The 22,231-nt window shown below is 41.6% G+C and overlaps 2 protein-coding genes across 3 annotated transcripts in view; one reads left to right on the top strand and one right to left on the bottom strand.

Annotated features, from left to right (window-relative positions):
- The first annotated feature begins 4,918 nt into the window (after positions 1–4,918).
- Positions 4,919–9,310, top strand: LOC115165787 (chemokine-like protein TAFA-2). The gene is made up of 4 exons (XM_029719152.1): positions 4,919–5,073; positions 5,555–5,710; positions 5,918–6,042; positions 7,298–9,310. Exons 1-4 carry the CDS (start codon positions 4,953–4,955, stop codon positions 7,307–7,309), a joined length of 414 nt encoding a protein of 137 aa, XP_029575012.1. The 5' UTR covers positions 4,919–4,952; the 3' UTR covers positions 7,310–9,310.
- Positions 9,311–13,440: 4,130 nt separating this feature from the next.
- Positions 13,441–22,231, bottom strand: part of LOC115165786 (chemokine-like protein TAFA-1) — a 41,455-nt gene continuing 32,664 nt past the window's right edge. For both annotated transcript variants that reach the window (XM_029719150.1, XM_029719151.1), the window contains exons 3-6: positions 18,328–18,468; positions 14,824–14,948; positions 14,601–14,659; positions 13,441–14,456 (exon numbers count right to left, since the gene is read on the bottom strand). In XM_029719150.1, the coding sequence (XP_029575010.1) occupies positions 14,624–14,659; positions 14,824–14,948; positions 18,328–18,468 (302 nt within the window). In that variant the 3' untranslated portion in view covers positions 13,441–14,456; positions 14,601–14,623. The remainder of the gene's footprint in view (positions 14,457–14,600; positions 14,660–14,823; positions 14,949–18,327; positions 18,469–22,231) is intronic.

Raw genomic sequence — 22,231 nt, 5'->3', positions numbered from 1 at the left:
TGTTTTCCTCTCAATAGTGAGTGCGTTCTTGGACCGATAAACTGTCTGGTTGATGGACGGCAACTTCAAGAAACAATCAGGAAAGTAGCCTAGGTGCTAGCTGTCATCACAATGATATATGGCTCTATAGGTAAGTGAGTATTCATATCTAAATTGAATCCATTGTTTCATGAATGTGATTAAACACTATCGTGATCAGAAAATGACAGACTGCTTTATCTGCGAACAAGTGTCAGTCGAATGATCTGAAGCTGCAGCGTTGTTCATTAAATTCTAAACACCTTGGAAAGTATTTGATTTTATACACACTACCGTTCAAAAGTTTGGGGTCACTTAGAAATGTCCTTGTTTTTGAAAGAAAATCATGTTTTTTTTTGTCCATTAAAATAACATCAAATTGGTCAGAAATACATTGTAGACATTAATGTTGTAAATGACTATTGTAGCTGAAAACGGCTGATTTTTTTAATGGGATATCTACAGTCGTGGCCAAAAGTTTTGAGAATGACACAAATATTCATTTTCACAAAGTCTGCTGCCTCAGTGTCTTTAGATATTTTTTTCAGATGCTACTATGGAATACTGAAGTATAATTACAAGCATTTCATAAGTGTCAAAGGCTTTTATTGACAATTACATGAAGTTGATGTAAAGAGTCAATATTTGCAGTGTTGACCCTTCTTCTTCAAGACCTCTGCAATCCGCCCTGGCATGCTTTCAATTAACTTCCGGGCCACATCCTGACTGATGGCAGCCCATTCTTGCATTATCAATTGACCACAATGGGATTAAGGTCTGGGGAGTTTCCTGGCCATGGACCCAAAATATTGATGTTTTCTTCCCCGAGCCACTTAGTTATCACTTTTGCCTTATGGCAAGGTGCTCCATCATGCTGGAAAAGGCATTGTTCGTCACCAAACTGTTCCTGGATGGTTGGGAGAAGTTGCTCTCGGAGGATGTGTTGGTACCATTCTTTATTCATGGCTGTGTTCTTAGGCAAAATTGTGAGTGAGCCCACTCCCTTGGCTGAGAAGCAACCCCACACATGAATGGTCTCAGGATGCTTTACTGTTGGCATGACACAGGACTGATGGTAGTGCTCACCTTGTCTTCTCCGGACAAGCTTTTTTCCGGGTGCCCCAAACAATCAGAAAGGGGATTCATCAGAGAAAATGACTTTACCCCAGTCCTCAGCAGTCCAATCCCTGTACCTTTTGCAGAATATCAGTCTGTCCCTGATGTTTTTCCTGGAGAGAAGTGGCTTCTTTGCTGCCGTTCTTGACAACAGGCCATCCTCCAAAAGTCTTCGCCTCACTGTACATGCAGATGCACTCACATCTGCCTGATGCCATTCCTGAGCAAGCTCTGTACTGGTTGTGCCCCGATCCCGCAGCTGAATCAACTTTAGGAGACGGTCCTGGCGCTTGCTGGACTTTCTTGGGCGCCCTGAAGCCTCCTTCACAACAATTGAACCGCTCTCCTTGAAGTTCTTGATGATCCGATAAATGGTTGATTTAGGTTCAATCTTACTGGCAGCAATATCCTTGCTGATGAAGCCCTTTTTGTTCAAAGCAATGATGACGGCACGTGTTTCCTTACAGGTAACCATGGTTGACAGAGGAAGAACAATGATTCCAAGCACCACCCTCCTTTTGAAGCTTCCAGTCTGTTATTCGAACTCAATCAGCATGACAGAGTGATCTCCAGCCTTGTCCTCGTCAACACTCACACCTGTGTTAACGAGAGAATCACTATCATGATATCAACTGGTCCTTTTGTGGCAGGGCTGAAATGCAGTGGAAATGTTTTTTGGGATTCAGTTAATTTGCATGGCAAAGAGAGACTTTGCAATTAATTGCAATTCATCTGATCACTCTTCATAACATTCTGGAGTATATGCAAAATGCCATCATACAAACTGAGGCAGCAGACTGTGAAAATTAATATTTGTGTCGTTCTCAAAACTTTTGGCCACGACTGTACATAGGCGTTCCGAGGCCCACAATCAGCAACCACCACTCCTGTGTTCCAATGACGCGTTGTTAGCTAATCAAAGTTTATCATTTTAAAAGGCTAATTGATCATTAGAAAAACCCTTTGCAGCTATGTTAGCACAGCATAAAACTGTTGTGCTGATTAAAGAAGCAATAAAACTGGCCTTCTTTAGACTAGTTGAGTATTGTGAGTTTGATAACAGGCTCAAAATGGCCAGAAACAAAGAACTTTCTTCTGAAACTCCTCAGTCTATTCTTGTTCTGAGAAATGAAGGCTATTCCATGCAAGAAATTGCCAAGAAACTGAAGATCTTGTACAGTGCTGTGTACTACTCCCTTCACAGAACAGCGCAAACTTTCTCTAACCAGAATAGAAAGAGTTGGAGACCCCTGTGCACAACTGAGCAAGAGGACAAGTACATTAGTGTCTAGTTTGAGAAACAGACACTTCACAAGTCCTCAAATGGCAGCTTCATTAAATAGTACCCGCAAAACACTCAACGTCAACAGTGAAGAGGCGACTTCGGGATGCTGGCCTTCTAGGCAGAGTTGCAAAGAAAACGCCATATCTCAGACTGGCCAATATAAAGAAAAGATTAAGATGGGCAAAAGAACACAGACCCTGGACAGAGGAACTCTGCCTATAAGGGGAGTTGCAGCAATAAGACAAGACTGTAAAAGTATAAACAAAACAAAAACGTCTAGGAGCAACAACATCTCAGCCGCGAAGTGGTATGCCACACAAGCTCACAGAATGGGACCACCGAGTCCTGTAGCATGTAAAAATCTTCTGTCCTTGGTTGCAACAATCACTATCGAGTTCCAAACTGGTTCTGGAAGCAACGTCAGCGCAAGAACAGTTCATCTGGAGCTTCATGAAATGGGTTTCCATGGCCGAGCAGCCGGATAAAAGCCTAAGATCACCATGTGCAATGCCAAGCGTCGGCTGGAGTGGTGTAAAGCTCGCTATCATTGGACTCTAGAGCAGTGGAAATTAGTTCTCTGAAGTGATGAATCACGCTTCACCATCTGGCAGTCCGCGGGACGAATCTGGGTTTGAGGGATATCAGGAGAATGCTACCTCCCCCAATGCGTAGTGCCAACTGTAAAGTTTGGTGGAGGAGGAATAATGGTCTGGGACTGTTTTTCATGGTTCAGGCTAGAGCCCTTAGTTCCAGTGAAGGGAAATCTTAACGCTAAAGCATACAATGATATTCTATACGATTCTGTGCGTCCAACTTTGTGGCAGTTTGGGGAAGGCCCTTTCCTGTTTCGTAATGACAATGTCCCCGTGCACAAAGCGAGGTCCAAACAGAAATGGTTTGTCGAGATCGGTGTGGAAGAACTTGACTGGCCTGCACAAAGCCCTGACCTCAACCCCATCGAACACTTTTGGGATGAATTGGAATGCCGGCTGCGAACCAGCCCTAATCCGCCAACATTAGTGCCCAACCTCACTAATGTTTTTGTGGCTGAATGGAAGCAGGTCCCAGCAGCAATGTTCCAACATCTTGGGGAAAGCCTTCCCAGAAGAGTGGAGGCTGTTATAGCAGGAAAGGGGGGACCAACTCCATATTAATGCCCATGATTTTGGAATCAGATGTTTGATGAGCATTTGTCCACATAATTTTGGTCATGTAGCGTAGCTCTATTTCACCAGGTGTTGAAGAACACAATCTTTTAGATACTGTAGGCCTAATATCAAAGCAGATTTTCTCTTTAATATTGAGTTTGACAGGTGGCCGAGATTGTTTTTTATTACAATGGGAGCAGATACACTATGGACCAAGGGGGAAATAATTATTAGATATGTTTGCCATAAATCCACATGAATTCAAATGCATTCTTGTCTATCTAATGCTAGTCTTGTCTGTCTGGTCACAGAGAGGTAATGTGATAACCTGCCTGATCACTGTGGTGTTTGATACACTATGTGATCACCTTAGTAGGTTGCATCACTGAGCTAGGCTACCTACTGCATACAGACACAGTGACGGGTTTAAGACCTTGTTGAAGAACAGATGCTGGTTAAAAATACAGTAGTTAATACTCCTGATATCCTTCTTCTGGGAGAATCTCTGAGCAACAGCGGGTTAACTGTTTTTCTCCCAATGTTCTCTGCATTATTCAGCACTGTAATTAAATGTAAAAGAAGAAATCCTTGTCCTAGTTTTTCTGGGACGACTTGGTTGTGTTGAAATACTTGCGGTTATCTGGGGTATTGTTGTGGACTGGGTGAGGGGGTTTGTGAGGTAGAAGTTCTCAAAGGGTTGTGAAAGGGTGGTATGGCCTAGGTTATTGGGTCAGGAAATCCTTACACACTGTATAAAGATGTATATTAAAGTTGAAAACTCGTAACATAGTGTGTTTGAATGTGGAATCACTTTAAAATAACCTATATATAAACGAGACAGACAACGGAATTGGCTACAGAGCAGGCCATCAGACGTCAAAAGTTCAAGAACCTGCAGCGCTGAATGGGCCTATACTATGGCAGCACTGTAAACACTATACCAATTGGTGGCTCAGTCTGACCGTTGGTGGTCTCAGCAAGCTGGGTCTAACACCACTCATGGGTGCAGTCAGAGGCTAACTGTTGATTGAATACAAATGTTTGGTCCATGTCCCTCATGAGTTTAGCTCTTCTCACCTTTTGTCCCAATAACTGTTTTTTTTTAACCACTGGGTGGCAGTAATTGTATGTCGTATTGTCTTTCATCAAGCTTTCATAAAACTTCATGATGAAATGTAGACACAATATGTAGATATAAAAGTGTTAAACCAACATTTTTCTATTTTAAGAAATCAAATATTTGAAGTAGCTGTAAGCAAAGTATTTGAACTAATACTGAATATTCTAACAGACGTTTCAGACCCCATCCCCCATACTGTGCGATGGCTGTTGTATCATACATTCCCACTAACAACATATTTCTCTGTTGTTGCTTGGCTGAAAGGATGAAGGTTATTAGCTGGGAGATGGCGTGGCCGGTACACTGGGGCGGCCTCCTGCTCTGCATAGTGATCCTCTACTGCCAACCAATGTCCACCGGCAACCACAGCCCCTTGGGGCAGTCGGGTAGGTACCAGAGCCAGCCCACACCAGCCCCTCCCTGGCCCCCAAAAGACTCATTATGGCTCCTGGCCACCAGTATGCCTAGCTCTACTGGGAACTGAGCACGGTCAATACTAATGAGGTGAAAAGAGGTGTTTGGTCTGGTCTGTATGGTAGAATTTAAACACAGCATATGCTGATGCTGCAATTACTGTACAGCGACTGTAGGAAGAGACTACAAAATACTACAATAATCAGCTACACATTCATAAATAACAAACAGGTAATTGTCAGTAATTTATTCTCTTCCCTTTAATGACCAAGTGTTCAAATACACTACAAGAAAATGCTCAACAACAAAAGAGTGATCAAATGAAGATCCTACATCTGTAGGTGAAGGCAGGGACGTGTCTTTTTGACAGATTTTAAGGACTGGTTTAATTTTTTTCATCTATGTCTATGCATGCTAGTCAGGTTACCACCTTTCCTAAACCCTTTGTCTCAGATTCATCACAGGTAAAGACAGGTACCTGTGAAGTGGTGGACGCCCATCGCTGCTGCAATAAGAACAAGATTGAGGAGCGCTCTCAAACCGTCAAGTGTTCCTGCTTCCCTGGCCAGGTCGCTGGGAAAACAAGGGCAATGCCCTCTTGTGTTGAAGGTAGGATGCTTCATATAAGATGGTAGAGTTTCAGTACTTCAAGGGTTTTTATTACAACAACATATTGTCAATGTTACAGTTATCTCGCCCGTTTTTCCAGGCGGAAATCAGTGTTTATTGAAGTGCTCTCCAAACAACACGCTGCAACTCATCTCATTTCAAGTGACTGACTGCCCACTGTGCTGTGTTCTCTCCTGTTCTTTTCAGCATCCATCATGCTTCAGAAGTGGTGGTGCCAGATGCAGCCCTGTCTAAAGGGAGAGGAGAGTAAAGTACTGCCTGATCTCAATGGCTGGTCCTGCAGCTCTGGAAACAAAGTCAAGACCACCAAGGTGAGTTTATGTGAAGGGACAGCAAAGGAAATTAAATGAAGGACTTTGAATTCATGCATTATTACAGTACAGTTGGAAGGCAATGAAACCAACCTATTAAGAACACAATAATTAAATGACAAGAAAACTATACATCTGTTTCAACTAGCATTACATCAGGGAAATGGCACCAATGATACATACATGCTTCAAAGTGGTCCCTGTGTAAAGATGATGATAAATAACCTAATGAAATTATTGATTGTTTTGATAAACGTAAGAAGAAATGTAAGCTCCCTCTCTCTCTCTCTCTCTCTCTCTCTCTCTGCACCCCTCCCCCATGAAGCTTAATTATGTTTGCACATCTAGCTAATGCAAAGATTGAATGACAGCGTTTGTGCAGAATCATCACATGCGTTTACAGTACATGCAATAAGCCTTGCTTTGATGATAAAATATCCCACAATCTGGCATGATTACTGCTCCCAGTCAGTCACAGAGGGCTAAGCAAGCTTTATTTGGTAATTCTGTGCAAGATGGGGCCAAAAGGACAAACATGAAATGAGACCGTTTTATACATGTAAACCAGCTGATACAGAGATCTAAATGGAATGTAATTCAATCTGACAGCCTTTCATGCCAGTGGACAAACTGCTGCCTTTAGGAATGTGCAAATCTGTGATGTCTTGCCTTTTATCAGCTTGAAATATATATGCAGTAGGGAAACCTATCATGAGTCAACTCAAAGGGAATAGAAAAACAGCTGAACATATACTGCATAAAGTAATTAATGAATCAAAACTGAAACAAACATTCCAACATGAATCTTTCTGGACAGGTATACTATACCCATCTGATTTTATAGTTGCCCCAGGAAGAAACTCCGTTCTGCCATTTCCCTGTCCACTACATACAGTATGTCTAAGATTTGGATCAGGCAGTAGAAATAATGATTTCTAGTGAAGGCTGTTGGTACAGGGTGACCCAGCATTTAATAGACCTTTCAGAAGTTTCTGGATTGCACCCTGTTGCAGGATTTGTTGTTGTTGTTACTTTAACTCTATTTGAGGTTTAAAAAGGCTTCTGCAGTTTGTAATTTCCACTTAAAAATGTCAGACTTGAATTTCTCTTATGAAAAATGTGTCAACCCTTACAAAATGTCCATTAATTAGAATCCACATAATAATTAACTTTTCCTGTTGCTGCAGGATTATTTTCCTGCTGTGGCAAACTGACTCTAAGATTCTACATCTGTTCTTCCTTTTACCTTTTCCAGGTAGCGCGGTAGCAAAAACCCATCTCAGCCAATCGACTGAGACCCAGAATGTGCCCTGGCCTACAGTAAATCTCACTCGTTTTTTTCTTTGAACAAAGTGAAGATCTCGTGCAGTTCCTGGGATACAATTATGAATACACTAGCAAATGAGCAGCCCTACCAGATAAATAAAGTGACTGGTGTGAATGAAAAGGATAACTCAAGAGGAACTCAAGGAGCCTGTGCAATAAAGTATGTATCCCTACTCCCCTGCCTGTGTCCTCTGAGAGACAGAGATGGGGGGCAGATAAAAAACAAAATCTCTCAATTGGATTCCATATTGTGTTCTGTCAGAGGGACATTGTCTTTCAGTGAGAGATAAATGCTGAGCTGGTGATTGCTGTATGCATTGTCTGTTTGGATGAGTCACACCCAGAGAGAGAACTGGACATTTGAAATAGATTGTGAACTTGGACCAATGACTGTATGAACAGAGGCTCTTGTCTTGACTGTCTCAATGAAGCAATGTGCCCTGCTATTGATGAGTGGAAGCACATTTGATTTGGGCATTCTTATCAATACGTTTTGTGGAGAGACGCTGTCTTCATTTGTTTTGGGCATTCATATCGATACTGTCATTTGATTTGTCCTGTCCAACGTTTTGGAGGAAAGGGCCTGACATGCCTGGGCTGCTCCTCGAGCTACTCCAGATTCAGCCACACACACTCACACATGCAAGGATGTGATGGCATGGAAATTAACATGGAACTCAGATGCAAAACAACGGCTGTTTGAAATGCTAATCACTAGGAGAGGAGGAGAGAGGAAAGGGGCTTCTTCAATGCCGACAGTATTTACATCACGCATTTGTTTGTCTTTCTAACTGCTGTCTCCTGTTGAGAGGACCTCTGTTATAGTAATGATGTGACATGGTGCAGAATTGCCTGTGCCTTCAAGCAAATTGTGGCTACAAGCAAAATAGAACATTCACTCTACTCTCATTTACTTTCCTCAGTTTCTGTCCTCTCAACACTTTTTGTACATCTATGCTTACTCATAATAATTGTCATTCTTTTGTTCATTCTTTTAAAGTAGTTTGAGAAAGCAGGAGAGTTTTTACAGTTTAACATGACAATGCAGAAATGTTACAGAGCTTCACTGATAAAAACCTACTTATTCCCAAAACAACATCCCATCAAAACATGCCAAACAGCCATTCAAATTCAGCTTGTCAAGCCTAACATAAGAGGTGTTTGCTCACCACCGCCAAAATTATTACCCTGTAAAATGATTTGGCAATTATATCTTCTGAGCTGTCATAAAGGATCAGATGTAATGTTGTGTTTATGACATAATAATTAATGCTAGTGTACATGATGCCTAACCTACAGTTTTACTCAACACAAATATTTATCTTCCTAATTTATTCAGCACAACTTTCTCTTAATGACCTAGAGAGGACACAGCTAATTAATAAAGTGTGAATATGATAAATACAAGCCATTATTGCACTGTGTGTTTGTGTGCATGCATGTGGGTGTGCGTGTTTTGCCTGGGGAGACAATAATTAAAATCCCACTGGTTTTAAAATGCCTTCAACTTACTCAGTGCGATAGACTGAGTGTAATTTGGTTATGGCTCAAAGATATGTTCCATGTGTCTTGTCATGTGCATGATGTCTAGAATTGAAATTGCATTTAACATAATTAGAGAGTTGAACAATTATATTTTAATGAATATAATATTAATTGGAATAACAATGTTGGTTCATCTGCCTGTGTTTAATTCATGTATAGTGCATGCATGGTCATGCGTCATAGTTGTACTGTAGGCAGATTGATGCATACTGTAGCTACTTGTAATCAAATACATAAAATCATAGTTTAGTCTCTCCCTGTTTTCATTGTGCTGTGATGTTAATGATATCATATGGTAACTATGAAATTTTCTGCAGTTATCATGGGTATAAATTATTTAATATTTAAAATGCATGATGTAAAATATACTTTGACTTATAAAGCAACCGTCCTATTAGTACAGCCTAATTTCCTGAACTATTTTGAAAGTATCTTGCATGTGGATAATTGTAATTTACTGTCACACTCTTTTAAAGTAAACATGTTGAGCTCACAACAGAGGAAAATAACCCCACAGCAAGACACAACAGATAGGGAGAGCATACAAAGACTCAGGCACTGCCTGTTTTCTTGAGTAATATTGGTGTAACGTTATGTCCTATTGTTACCAAACATGAGTATGCTATCCACAGCAAGATGTATCTTCTCCAGAAAATCCCTCAACATGCATTTTACAGTTAATCAATTATTAACCTTTGTCTTCTGTGGGTTTACTTTACAAGGGGAAAACTGTACGTTTAAACGTTTTGCCTCCTGAACATCAGCGGGGTAATGTTGATGTAAGGTACACTGAGTTTACAAGGTCAATGAGACAGGCCCACAACACATTAGCCCCATTTATACCTGGTTCTAACATGCATCCTTTGTCTTGATTTTATCCACATTCTGAATGTGCCCACATTTTTAGACAAGTGTAGACGACCACCTCCAGAGGTAGTCGGGGACCATTTGTATCTGGATATCAATCAATTTGAAACAGATCTGGATGATCTAACCATTTAAATCATAATTATACTGGTCTCTAAAATCATTGACAGGTAGCACCATTGACTTATGGCATCAATAATTGTCTTAAAGTAAATAAATGCATATTATTTTGAAAGGATATGTGTTAAATAATCTGCATACAGGGAGGCCCCAGGAAATCTGGTCACAATGTGGATACAGTGGACGGATAAGAGACAATTAAAAAAAATATTTTATATTATCTTTTAACCCCTTTTTCGTGATTACGATCTTGTCTCATTGCTGCAACTCCCCAACGGGCTAAGGAGATGAAGGTCGAGTCATGCATCCTCCGAAACATGACCCGCCAAACCGCGCTTCTTAACACCCGCTCACTTAACCCGGAAGCCAGCTGCACCAATGTGTCAGAGGAAACACTGTTTGTTTGATGACCGAAGTCAGCCTGCAGGCGCCTGGCCTGCCACAAGGAGTCACTACAGCGTGATGAGCAATGTAAAGCCCCCCGGCCAAACCCTCCCCTAGCCCGGACGACGCTGGGACAATTGTGTGCCACCCTATGGGGCTCCAGGTCATGGCCGGTAATGACATAGCCTGGGATCGAACCTCAGGCTGTAGTGATGCCGCAACACTGCGATGCAGTGCCTTAGACCTCTGTGCCACTCGGGAGGCCAAGAGACACATTTTAATACCATGTGTAGATGCAACGGCTACAATGTGGGCACAATCAGAATGTGGATAAGATCAGGACAAGTGACTCATGTTAGAACTAGGTATAAGTGAGGCTATAGTCAGTCAGTTTCAACACATGTCAAAGCAGGTCACCACTGACACACTACCAACCCTGTAGATTTATCACTGTTTGTAAATGTGTTATTGTTTTTGTTTGCCTGATCAAGTCTTTAATCATTGATGGAGCCCAAATGGTTTGGCGGCACCAGCGTTCTCAGCATGAATGATTTAGATGAACGCTGGAGGAGCCGGGAGAGGAACCTGATGTCAACTTTAATTAGAATCGAGTTTGGTCCGCATTACCTTGACTTTGAAATCCCTGCATCCCACAGGGAAACAGGGAGACAGTGCCTGTTTTGAGAGGATGTGATTAGACTTGGTAATATCTTGGTGGCTGGCTGCTGCCTGTTGTACTTGGAGAGAATGGCAAACACTAGAGCAGTTTGTTTTACTCTACTGTAGGCTATGTACGGGGTCCGAGCTTAGTTTTCTTGCCAGTTGTCCACATAAACTACTGTACATGGCACATGCACCTAATGTAGTGGTGGCTGAAGTGGTGGTACACACTTATTAATTGACTCCATCTTGGTACAATCATTGACTTAATATCTGACACTACCCATCATGATCTTGAGTTTGACTGACGTACAAAATGTGTAAATGGGTTGGTGCAGGTGTTGAGCATGAGCACTGTCAGTGTCACCCAGTTGGAATATGTTTATATCTAGAATATCCCATGGGTATCCAGCACTGAGGTGTAATAAGAACTGGAGACTGCATCCAAGATGTTCAACTATTGTTTTCAAGGTAATCTACTCATGCTCGTAGACGTCGATTCATGGACCGTCTACATCCGGGTTGCATCCGGTTTATACCGACCAACATCACATGTGCACTAGGGCACATGGAGCAGCGTGAGTAGCGACGACATCATCACATCATCCAAAAACAAGGCAGACATTGGATGAATATAATTTGTTAATATCTTGTGATGTGAAAAAAATATCTGCATTTGTGCACAAAGTGGATGACTAAAGTGTCTTATTAGGAATTTTCAAATCTGACTTTTCTATGTGGCTGTTTATGGAAATTGTCTTTCTGGGGCGGGCATCAGTTAAACTGCAGTACCGAAGCAAAACTGTAGGAGTAGTCAAAACTGTTTCTAGACCAGAACCCTGGCCCCTTGGGATCCAGCAGAGAAGGGGTCCTATGGGTACCTCACTATTGTCCCCTGATGCCTCACTTACGTCCTGACAGAAAGTCAAGGTGGATCAACAACAGTTGCCACGTATTTGTCACAGTTCTGCACCCAAATGTGAGCCATCAGGCCCCGCGGGAGCAGCCTAGAGTGTGTCTGATTTTATGGAGCTGGTGCTTCTTCAGAATCTCCTGCAGTTAGCTAACATTAAATTATCATTAGTGTCATAGTGTTTGGTAGTGTGATGGAGGATCTGTTTTACTGTCAAACAAACGACTTTAGTTAGAAACAGAATATGGCTGAATGTCAGATTCTGGGTAAGAGGGAGAGGAGAGCTGAATGAGACAATTGGAAGCTGCGGTTGAGTAGCCATTGGTAGGATGAGCAGCCATGTTGGGAATCTATCCAGGCCAGGGCACCGGGGTTATCACCCCTGTTCTAGCCACAAGATATTTAATGATCACTGAGTCAAGACCTCAGTTTCAACAGCTCTTCCACAGATAATTGAAGATGATAACTTTTCAGAGTGCTTCAATTTAGCCGATGATTCCCTCCATGAGACACAATGCTGCATACCATGGTTTCACCTTCAACTACTGTTCACCTCTGTCTCATTTATCTTTTTCACAGAATCCCAGTAGGCCAGTCCCACCAGCTTAATCTTTTCATCTGCAGCATGATTGTAAAGGGAGCCTTTAAAGGAAGCACCACCTCCATTAAACAGTGGTTTAGTAATTAATTTGCTTCCTTAGGCTGTGTGCTTACACAGGTACTGTATGCACACTAGCAGTTCATCAATAGTTGTTCAGATTGGAATACACTTTAGAACAGATTTCAAAATACAGTTAGGATACAGTGCCTTTACTTGCATGTTACTTTGTGCTGTCCCTAGCCTTGCCTGCCGCTGGTGCGATGTGATTTCAGTGTGTGTTTATACACTGTGTTTGACCCACAAGCACAGATGGAGATTCCAGACAACATGTGCCAGAGAGCAACACTAAGAAAATCCCTTCAGGGTGTCTGGTGGTTTTACATCTCCCCGCTGACTGCTTGGTTCCTGGTGCTTTGTAATATAAAAATCTTTTATATAATCTGCTTCATGCTCCATTGGGTATCCTTTGTTGAGCGGAAGACTTCAGAGTAAATCTGTTTTTTATTGACTGTCCTTATTCGTCAAGTTAATTTGTTCTTTACAATGCGAGCAGAACACTTCAAAACCCCAGTCTGTTAGGGTAGAATTCCCAGAGTGCTGCAGTTCTGTAGCTACTGTTTTATGGATTCAACTGGTCTAGTAGGCTACCCAATACAAAAGATGCATGTACACGGGTGAACGTAGGCCGGTACGGTCCATTATGGCGCCCCGGCAAAATAAATAATGGGGGTACGCAATACCGGTAAAATGTGAGTATCACAATAATTAACACAAAATGCCAATAAAACTATAGGCTATTAAACCATTATTTAACATTACCACAGTGGTGTAGTGGAGGGTAAACAATGCAGTTTACCCACATTTTTAGAGGGCTGGACAGTTTACCCACCTTTTGCAGAAAAATGCATTGAAAGTATAGGGAGTGTCATTTATTTCACCACTAATTGGGCGGTAAGAAAATAAATCTACTTTCACCTCTGAATGTACAAATTAAACATTGGTATTCTGGTCATGTGATTTCCTCTACTTACTTAACCCAGTTAGCAGGCTAGTTGATTGTGATCGTTGGGATTTCTGACATCTGTGCACTGTGGAGGCAATTATTATCCAGATTTCATCACTTACAATAAGCTGATTTTGTTGATACTTCAAGCAGCCAATGCAAAATAGATATTTAATTACATAACACACCATAGTTTAATTTAATATTTATGCACAAAGCAATGGTAGACTTTTAATATGTTGTTGAAGAATTTGACACACAAGGCATCTAAAGAAGTAAAAAAAAAACGTAGACCTACTGTGTTTTTTGGTGAACACTCAACCGTTTGATGGATAACTGAACTATAAAAGAAAGCAACAGAGATGACCTAAGGAATTCAAGTACAAAAACAGTTTTGATAAAAGAAACATGTCTTGTTATTGGCCAAATGATTCCAATGTACATTTTCATCCTCACATGATCTACACCTATAGGTTATTGTATGTTTAAGAAACACTAGACCTTTGGTTGTGGTCTGGAATCTGGAACACATGGACAAGAACAGAACAGATCAGGGTTTGGAATCATTTACATCTCACCACCATCATACTGTAGACAATGTTCTTGTTCACATGAAGAGACTGAAACATGGTATATACAGAATCCTGAGTCCCCAGGGCAAGTACTTCCTCAAAGTAACCCAGAAATGTCTCTCTCTGTCTTTCGCCGAGTCTGTCTGAGTCTGCTGATACAAGAGAACGAAGAGCTGGGACAGTGGCGGCAGTAGATTCTCAGACGAATATCAGACGCAGTTCAGATGTGCTGTACATCCAAATGCAGTGTTCCATCAAATTACAACATTGTGAAATCACTGGGTTTCCCATTGCTATGCTTCAGCTGCATCATTCCTCAGTGCCCTTGAGCAGCAGTTTCTTTGAGAATTCACACCTTTCTATACAGGGAAGTTCACACGTATAACTGTAAGGTAAGCTGAATGTCTGGGTCCTTGGATTGATCTGAAACAAACAAAAGGGAGAGCACTCAGATATTACGATACAGTATATTGAGGTGCAGCTAAAATAGTCTTGATTATTAGATGGTTTATGGTAAGACGGTATACATTAACAGCTCCATGGAAGATGGAACATGTCAAAGCTGACCTTTGTAGTTGGCCCATCTAAAGTTAGAGGTATCCTTTGCTTGCAGGTTGTTGGGTGTTCTAAAAAAGAAAAGAGACAGTTCTCATATTCTTGAGTCAATACCTTGTGCCTTTGTCTGTCAACATAAAACTCTATTGGTCTGTTGGTGCAAATCTCCCATGACTGTACCTATCCCTCCTCCAATATAACTCTGATTCAAATTGTAATGAGAGGTTAATCTTACCCGGGTGGTTTTGATCTTGTTCCCAGCGTAACACATCCAGCCTGAGTTGTCAGGCAGCGTCTTGCATTCTTCATCCTCCAGGCAGGGCTCCATCTCACACCACCACTTACCAATCACTATGGATGCTGCAGGCAACAAAACCATAAGGTGACCTGAGTATGTCTTACCCAGTGGAAACGGAGGCAATATCAGATAGCATTATATGACTTGAAGATGGATTGGTGACTAGCACTGAAGCAACCTTAGGTGTATTTACAGTGGCTTGCGAAAGCATTCACCCCCTTTGGCATTTTTCCTATTTTATTGCCTTACAACCTGGAATTAAAAGGGATTTTGGGGGGGTTTGTATCATTTGATTTACACAACATGCCTACCACTTTGAAGATGCAAAATATTTTTTCTTGTAAAGAAAAAAATAAGACAAAAAGAACTTGAGCGTGCATAACTATTCACCCCTCCAAAGTCAATACTTTGTAGAGCCACCTCTTGCAGCAATTACAGCTGCAAGTCTCTTGGGGTATGTCTCTATAAGCTTGGCACATCTAGCCACTGGGATTTTTTCCCATTCTTAAAGACAAAACTGCTCCAGCTCCTTCAAGTTGGATGGGTTCCGCTGACGTACAGCAATCTTTAAGTCATACCACAGATTCTCAATTGGATTGAGGTCTGGGCTTTGACTAGGCCATTCCAAGACATTTAAATGTTTCCCCTTAAACCACTCAAGTGTTGCTTTAGCAGTATGCTTAGGGTCATTGTCCTGCTGGAAGGTGAACCTCCATCCCAGTTTCAAATCTCTGGAAGACTGAAACAGGTTTTCATCAAGAAGTTCCCTGTATTTAGCGCCATTCATCATTCTTTCAATTCTGACCAGTTTCCCAGTCCCTGCCGATGAAAAACATCTCCACAGCATGATGCTGCCACCACCATGTTTCACTGTGGGGATGGTGTTCTCGGGGTGATGAGAGGTGTTGGGTTTTCGCCAGACATAACGTTCCTTGATGGCCAAAAAGCTACATTTTAGTCTCATCTGCCCAGAGTACCTTCTTCCGTATGTTTGGGGAGTCTCCCTCATGCCTTTTGGTGAATACCAAACGTGTTTGCTTATTTTTTTCTTTAAGCATTGGCTTTTTTCTGTCCACTCTTCCGTAAAGCCCAGTTCTGTGGAGTGAACGGCTTAAAGTGGTCCTATGGACAGATACTCCAATCTCTGCTGTGGAGCTTTGCAGCTCCTTCGGGGTTATCTTTGGTCTCTGTTGCCTCTCTGATTAATGCCCTTCTTGCCTGGTCCGTGAGTTTTGGTGGGTGGCCCTCTCTTGGCAGGTTTGTTGTGGTGCCATATTCTTTAAATTTTTTAATAATGGATTTAATGGTGCTCTGTGGGATGTTCAAAGTTTCTGATATTTTCTTATAACCCAAATCTGATCTGTACTTCTCCACAACTTTGTCCCTGACCTGTTTGGCGAGATCCTTGGTCTTCATGGCGCAGTTTGCTTGGTGGTGCCCCTTGCTTAGTTGTGTTGCAGACTCTGGGGCCTTTCAGAACAGGTGTATATATACTGAGATCATGTGTCAGATCATGTGACACTTAGATTGCACACAGGTGGACTTTATTTAACTAATTATGTGACTTTAGAAGGTAATTGGTTGCACCAGATCTTATTTAGGGCCTTCATAGCAAGGGGGGTGAATACATATTCACGCACCACTTTTCCGTTTCACTTTTTAAATTTTTTATTTCACTTCACCAATTTGGACTATTTTGGGTATGTCCATTACATGAAATCCAAATAAAAATCCATTTAAATTACAGGTTGTAATGCAACAAAATATGAAAAACGCCAAGGGGATGAATACATTTGCAAGGCACTGTAAAGCCTTTCTTACATGCATTTCAAATCAAAGAGAAAGCCAGATGTCTAGACATGTTAATTGAAAGAGGGGACATAGCTGTAACTAATGCAGGACATATTCTTGCTCTGGAAAGAGAAAATTGCCGTAAATACAGGGTAAATGTCCAACACATCTTGGACGTCTAACAGAGAAAAATACCCTGTCAGTCCTGACAGACAAAAGAGACCTCAAATTCCCTCACTCTGTCTGTGTACTCTGCTCAGTAATTGTGGAAACATTTCCTAATGGTTAGAATCTAAAGAAGCATACAAGCAGGTGAGAAGTGATGCTTGCTGTCAGGGCTGGCCCCAGGCATAAGCGACATAAGTGACCCCAAAAAATGTAAGGTGTCTAAAGCGTTTCCACAGTTGTGTCAAATTGGCTGGATGTCCCTTAGGTGGTGGACCATTCTTGATACACATGGGAAACTGTTGAGTGTGAAGAACCTGGGTAGAAACCTTAGATTTGTGTCGGGACTATATCTCATGGAAGGATGAAATAGTATCCAAATAACCTTTTTAATGAAAATATGTCAATCATTATTTGAATATGTTGGTAACCTGTTATATAAAAGTGATAATGCCCTTGAAGCTGGTGTTTGGAGAATATATTGGCACCTTTTGCCAGCCCGACACAAAACAACACTCATGCCAATATATCCTCCAAAACCGTCTTCTCGGGCTTTATCACTTAACTATAGTAATTACGGCCGAATACCGACTGGGTACTATTTTGTTAGTCACTTTCACTCAGAGATCATTAACATGGCATAAGTCATTGCAAAATGTGGAGAATTGCAGGAGATTAGCTTTAAAACTGCAAAAAATGTAGCTTCACCACATGGCAAAATGAGTATACAATTTTAGCATTTTCTCTCTACCCCACAGCATAGGAAGAAATACAGTATATAGACAGTAATATAGGCTACTACTGTCTTCTGTTGGATCTTTACTAGAGATGCTAAAATTGTGTCTCATCTGTCAAAAAGCCAATACATACAATTCATAAAGCAACAGTAGATTTCCACAGTACAAAATGAGGTAGTTGAGTATGGCCACAACTTCAGTAAAAGTTTTGTCTGAGTGTTCTTGGCTGTCCTAGTCTAAGTGGTTTTCCACTTGGTCCTGTTCCTTACGGTGAAGAGGGTCACCGTGGTTTGTTGCATCTATTAAACAACAACTCCTTAGGCTGCTCTGTCTTAGACCTGGCACGAATCAAAACAAGATGCATAATACACAAAGAACCATTGCAACTTCTCTAGGGAATGTACTGTATGCCATTGATGAAAGCGTATGTTCTATAAAACATTCTATACATTCTCTCAGGTTAATACTTCTGCAGTGAGCTAATCAAAAGAAAGGGATGGTGCATCTCCGTCTCTACTGGCCACCTGCTGTGAGAAATGCTATCCCAGATCTATTGGGAAAGGCTGAAGCATCATATATAATCCAAGTTATATATTGTACTACTTTTATGCAACCCTGATAGAAAATATTCAAGAACTGGTTCTATAAGCAGCATCTGTGTGTGCGAGTCCAATCAGTGATAGGGCACACACTTCCCTTGCACCTGCATTGCCAATGGGGGTTGGGATGCTAGTCTTTGTCTACTCACCGTCGACACAGGAGGGTCTGTTCCTGGTGGTCCCTGCCACCTTCCCTGGTAGACAGGAACACTTGACTGTCTGGGACCGCTCCTCAATCTTGTTCTTATTACAACATCTGTGAGCCGCAATCACTTCACATGTTCCTCCTTCTAGGAAAGATAAACAACAGCAAACAAGTAAAAACTGTTCAAAATAACTTCTTAGGTTAGTCAATGGCAAAGTTAGCACAATCAACAATGATTTATGTAGCTACTGTATGTTGGTAGGCCCTTTGTTGGCATGTTCAATTCCTGTGTATGTTCTAGGCTTTATCTCAATATCAACATACTGTAGATGGTATCTCTTTATGCAAGATATCACAAGTGTATTACATGTGACAGCTATTAATATGTTTACCATAAACAAGGGCAATGTCTGTCGTGCGTTTTGTGCTTTGATTGAGTGAGGCCCCAGAGGTCCCTAGCTTGTGTGAGAGACTAGATAAAGACATTATCAGGATGAGAAGGCCTCCAGGGGCCCTCCCTCCGTCTCAGTCTGAATAATGTCCCTTCATGTAATTATCAGGAGGTTGGTTCACTTTGCCTACAGGACACCGTCCCCCGCCACCCCCCTCATCAGGCTGCCTGTCTTATTCTGCCTACGGAACATCTCCCTATCAGGATGCCCCACCTGCTGTCCTCAACGGTCTGCCCCTACAACTAACACGAACAACACAACACAAGTATGACCAATCCAATAATTAGGCCTGTCTGCCGACCAAAGACAAGGAAAGTTTATATGTGAATCAGGAGGCAAATATGAAATGTTTCCCATTTGGTGGAGTTTTTCAAGAGAAACGTATATGCCATTACGTTTTCAAAATGTGTTACGACTAGAGAATGTAATTGCAGAGCAGCAGTGGATATCACCTGCTGATGAAAGTAATACTATGGAACATATAACCTATGAGACTGGGTTGAATAATAATGCTATCGCCTTACCCTGTGCAATATCCAAAGATTAGTCAAATACAGTCAAATGACTTTTTCCCAACTAGATAGAAATGTAGATTTGTCTTCTAAGATGTACGATTTCAAGTGAGACCCATATTCGGAGTCAAAACCCAGATAGACTTTTAAAAGAGTTTCAATTCAGGTCGGAGAGGAGTCGGTGTCAGCTTCATGCTATAATTCAGTGATCATGTTAAAGCCTGGAGAGATTATCTAACACGACCTCTCCTGAACCCTGGATGACCTCCTGACCCCTGATTGAAAGGACACCACACAGCCCATTCTCCTCTACTAATGACTTACTCACTCATTCCACCACCTCAACTCAATAGCAAGAGGATTTAGTTTAAACATTTTCAATACAACATGCAAAGAATTGTAGAGACTGCCAAACGTTACCATTATACGTTAGGGTTTAATCAGGATTTTTGATATACTTTACCCACACACTGCCTTTATGCATAACATTGTGTTTTTCAGAGTGTGCATTGTACATCACCCTGTCAGCTATCTGAAGTGTTGTTTGAGCCTAGCTTGACTGAGAAGGGACTGCAAATAACAGCAATAGAGATTGGAAGCTCCGTTGGAGACAGCCTAGAGGTTTAATTGGCAGAAATAATTGTAATAGAATAATTAAACTATGGTAATTGACTAAGTTTAATTGAATGGGAGGAAATAAATTAAAGACCTTAGCTTTCCAAATCTCTCTGTCTGACCAGATTTCTCAATAATACCGTGTGGTTTCAGTGGGATTTTCATGACTCGAGGCCTTGGCAGGAGTTGAGGAGAGACAAACTTTATCTCTGAACCTGTATGACAACGGGGCATGCTTGCACAATGATAATCCAGATTTTATTTAGCAGTGGAAGCAGTAGGCCATCAGCTAAAACAACAACAGCCCACAGGGGTTAGTTCTCTTTAATGCATCTTCTTAATTGCATAAGACAAGACCCAGATGAATCCTTTGATCTATTAAAAACCACACTACTCAACAGAATGCACTTTGTTCGTTGCTTACGTTGCTTGTTGAGAGGAGCAGCAACGAGAACAGGAGAAGTTTGAGTCTGGATATACTCTATATTTGGAAATCGTCACCTCTGAAGAATATATTAAAATCAAATAAAAATGCAAATAGGCTTGGTTATTTCCAGCTGGTAGGTGTATTCGGTGGCTTTAAACAAAAGTAATGTGAAACTGATGAGCGTTCTTTAAGCTCAGTCGGTGTGGCTCAGTTTGTGACTGCCACACTCTTAATGCTCCGAGACTCCATCTCTACGCACACACGCTGCATGCTCAGAGACCACATCTCTGCGTCATGAATATATCAGGGGGAGATGGAGAATAACATGGCTGGAGATGAATAGTGCCTCATCAGGTGACGGCTGCTGGAGCCATGCCAGGATATAATTGTTTTCTGTATTTCCATTCCCTCTTCCATTATCAATCACTGAGAACAAAGTCAGCTGCCCTAATGACAAATGGCTTCAGAACTTGTGTGTGCGTGTTTGTGTAGTTATGTGTCTCATGGAAGCTGTGATATTGTATAAAGGTTGGGTGGGATGGTGTGCTTTCTGAAAGCACAAAATATCCCATCTCTCCCTGAAAAGCACATTATGTTAAGCAGGTCATGAGCCAGTTCCTGATCTCTTTCCTTATTGTTTCTCCCACTATTGTGTTGACTGGCAGAGAACAGGAATCCTGCTGAGACAGTCGTTCCAGGGGGTAGAGGGGTAATGCAGGGAGGAACAGGAGGACCTCTGCTAGTAACGCACTATTTTAGTTGCCATACCATGCCATGTTTCTGCCAGGCCCTCTTCCTGTCTGTACAGTAATCTAAACATTGGGTTTGTCAGAACACAGGTGCCACACAACCTGCAACCCAATAGGTCTGGGCCACATTTAGTTAGCTAGAGACATTGACCTTTTGAAAACGCCTGCAAGTTTGCTGAGGTTAAAGACTATTTGTCACTGCATTTTGAGGAAAGATAAGGTACTGTCCTGATATTTGACAATGTACTTTCTGTGGCATTCAGGGAAGATGGTTGTAACACTTCAAACCAGAGTAAAAGGGGCTTGGGAGGCCTGGTTTCTGGGGGCTGCAGAGAAAGACATTTGTGTGAGCTCTTAATATTTTAGGAACCCATGATTTGGACAGGTCACAACACCTGGTGGCCACAATAAATCAGTTTCTGAGGAGTAACAGAGGAGTAAATCAGTTTCTGAGGAGTAAATCCGTTTCTGAGGAGTAACAGAGGAGTAAATCAGTTTCTGAGGAGTAACAGAGGAGTAAATCAGTTTCTGAGGAGTAACAGAGGAGTAAATCCGTTTCTGAGGAGTAACAGAGGAGTAAATCAATTTCTGAGGAGTAACAGAGGAGTAAATCAATTTCTGAGGAGTAACAGAGGAGTAAATCAATTTCTGAGGAGTAACAGAGGAGTAAATCAATTTCTGAGGAGTAACAGAGAAGTAAATCAGTTTCTGAGGAGTAACAGAGGAGTAAATCAGTTTCTGAGGAGTAACAGAGGAGTAAATCAGTTTGAGGGGTCTGGAAAGCGAAATGAAAGCCAGTAGAAATGAGGAATTAGGACTTATTACCCCTGCTATAGAGGTTCATACTGTAGTGTCAACCCATGCATGACAATTACACACAACATTGACATTCTACAATTGCGTGGATCTAAGATTCTCTGTGCCTAATGGATGTGAACAGGGGCCATATGGGACCAATAAATGGCTATTCACCAGTGATGAAGCTGCTATTGCTCAGACGCAAATGTTCGCCACATCTCACTAGAAATGTCACTATATGCCGTAAGCATGCCAAGACTTGCTGTCTACTATAATAAACACGTGTAAAGTAGTCTCCAGAGGATCTGACCGCATGTATTCTATCTCAATGGGTAGTGGGTACAATCTTTCCCTC

Source organism: Salmo trutta, chromosome 28 (assembly GCF_901001165.1).
Source record: "Salmo trutta chromosome 28, fSalTru1.1, whole genome shotgun sequence".
NCBI lineage: Eukaryota > Metazoa > Chordata > Actinopteri > Salmoniformes > Salmonidae > Salmo > Salmo trutta.
Note: the sequence above shows the minus strand (reverse complement) of the source record. Positions and strands in the feature narration are given on the sequence as shown.

Bases quoted from the DNA above. Each gene is read 5' to 3' on its own strand.
- LOC115165787 (XM_029719152.1), top strand. From the start codon at position 4,953: ATGAAGGTTATTAGCTGGGAGATGGCGTGGCCGGTACACTGGGGCGGC. The intron at 5,074-5,554 runs GTAGGTACCAGA...CCTTTGTCTCAG, and splicing joins CAGCCCCTTGGGGCAGTCGG to ATTCATCACAGGTAAAGACA. The intron at 5,711-5,917 runs GTAGGATGCTTC...TGTTCTTTTCAG, and splicing joins AATGCCCTCTTGTGTTGAAG to CATCCATCATGCTTCAGAAG.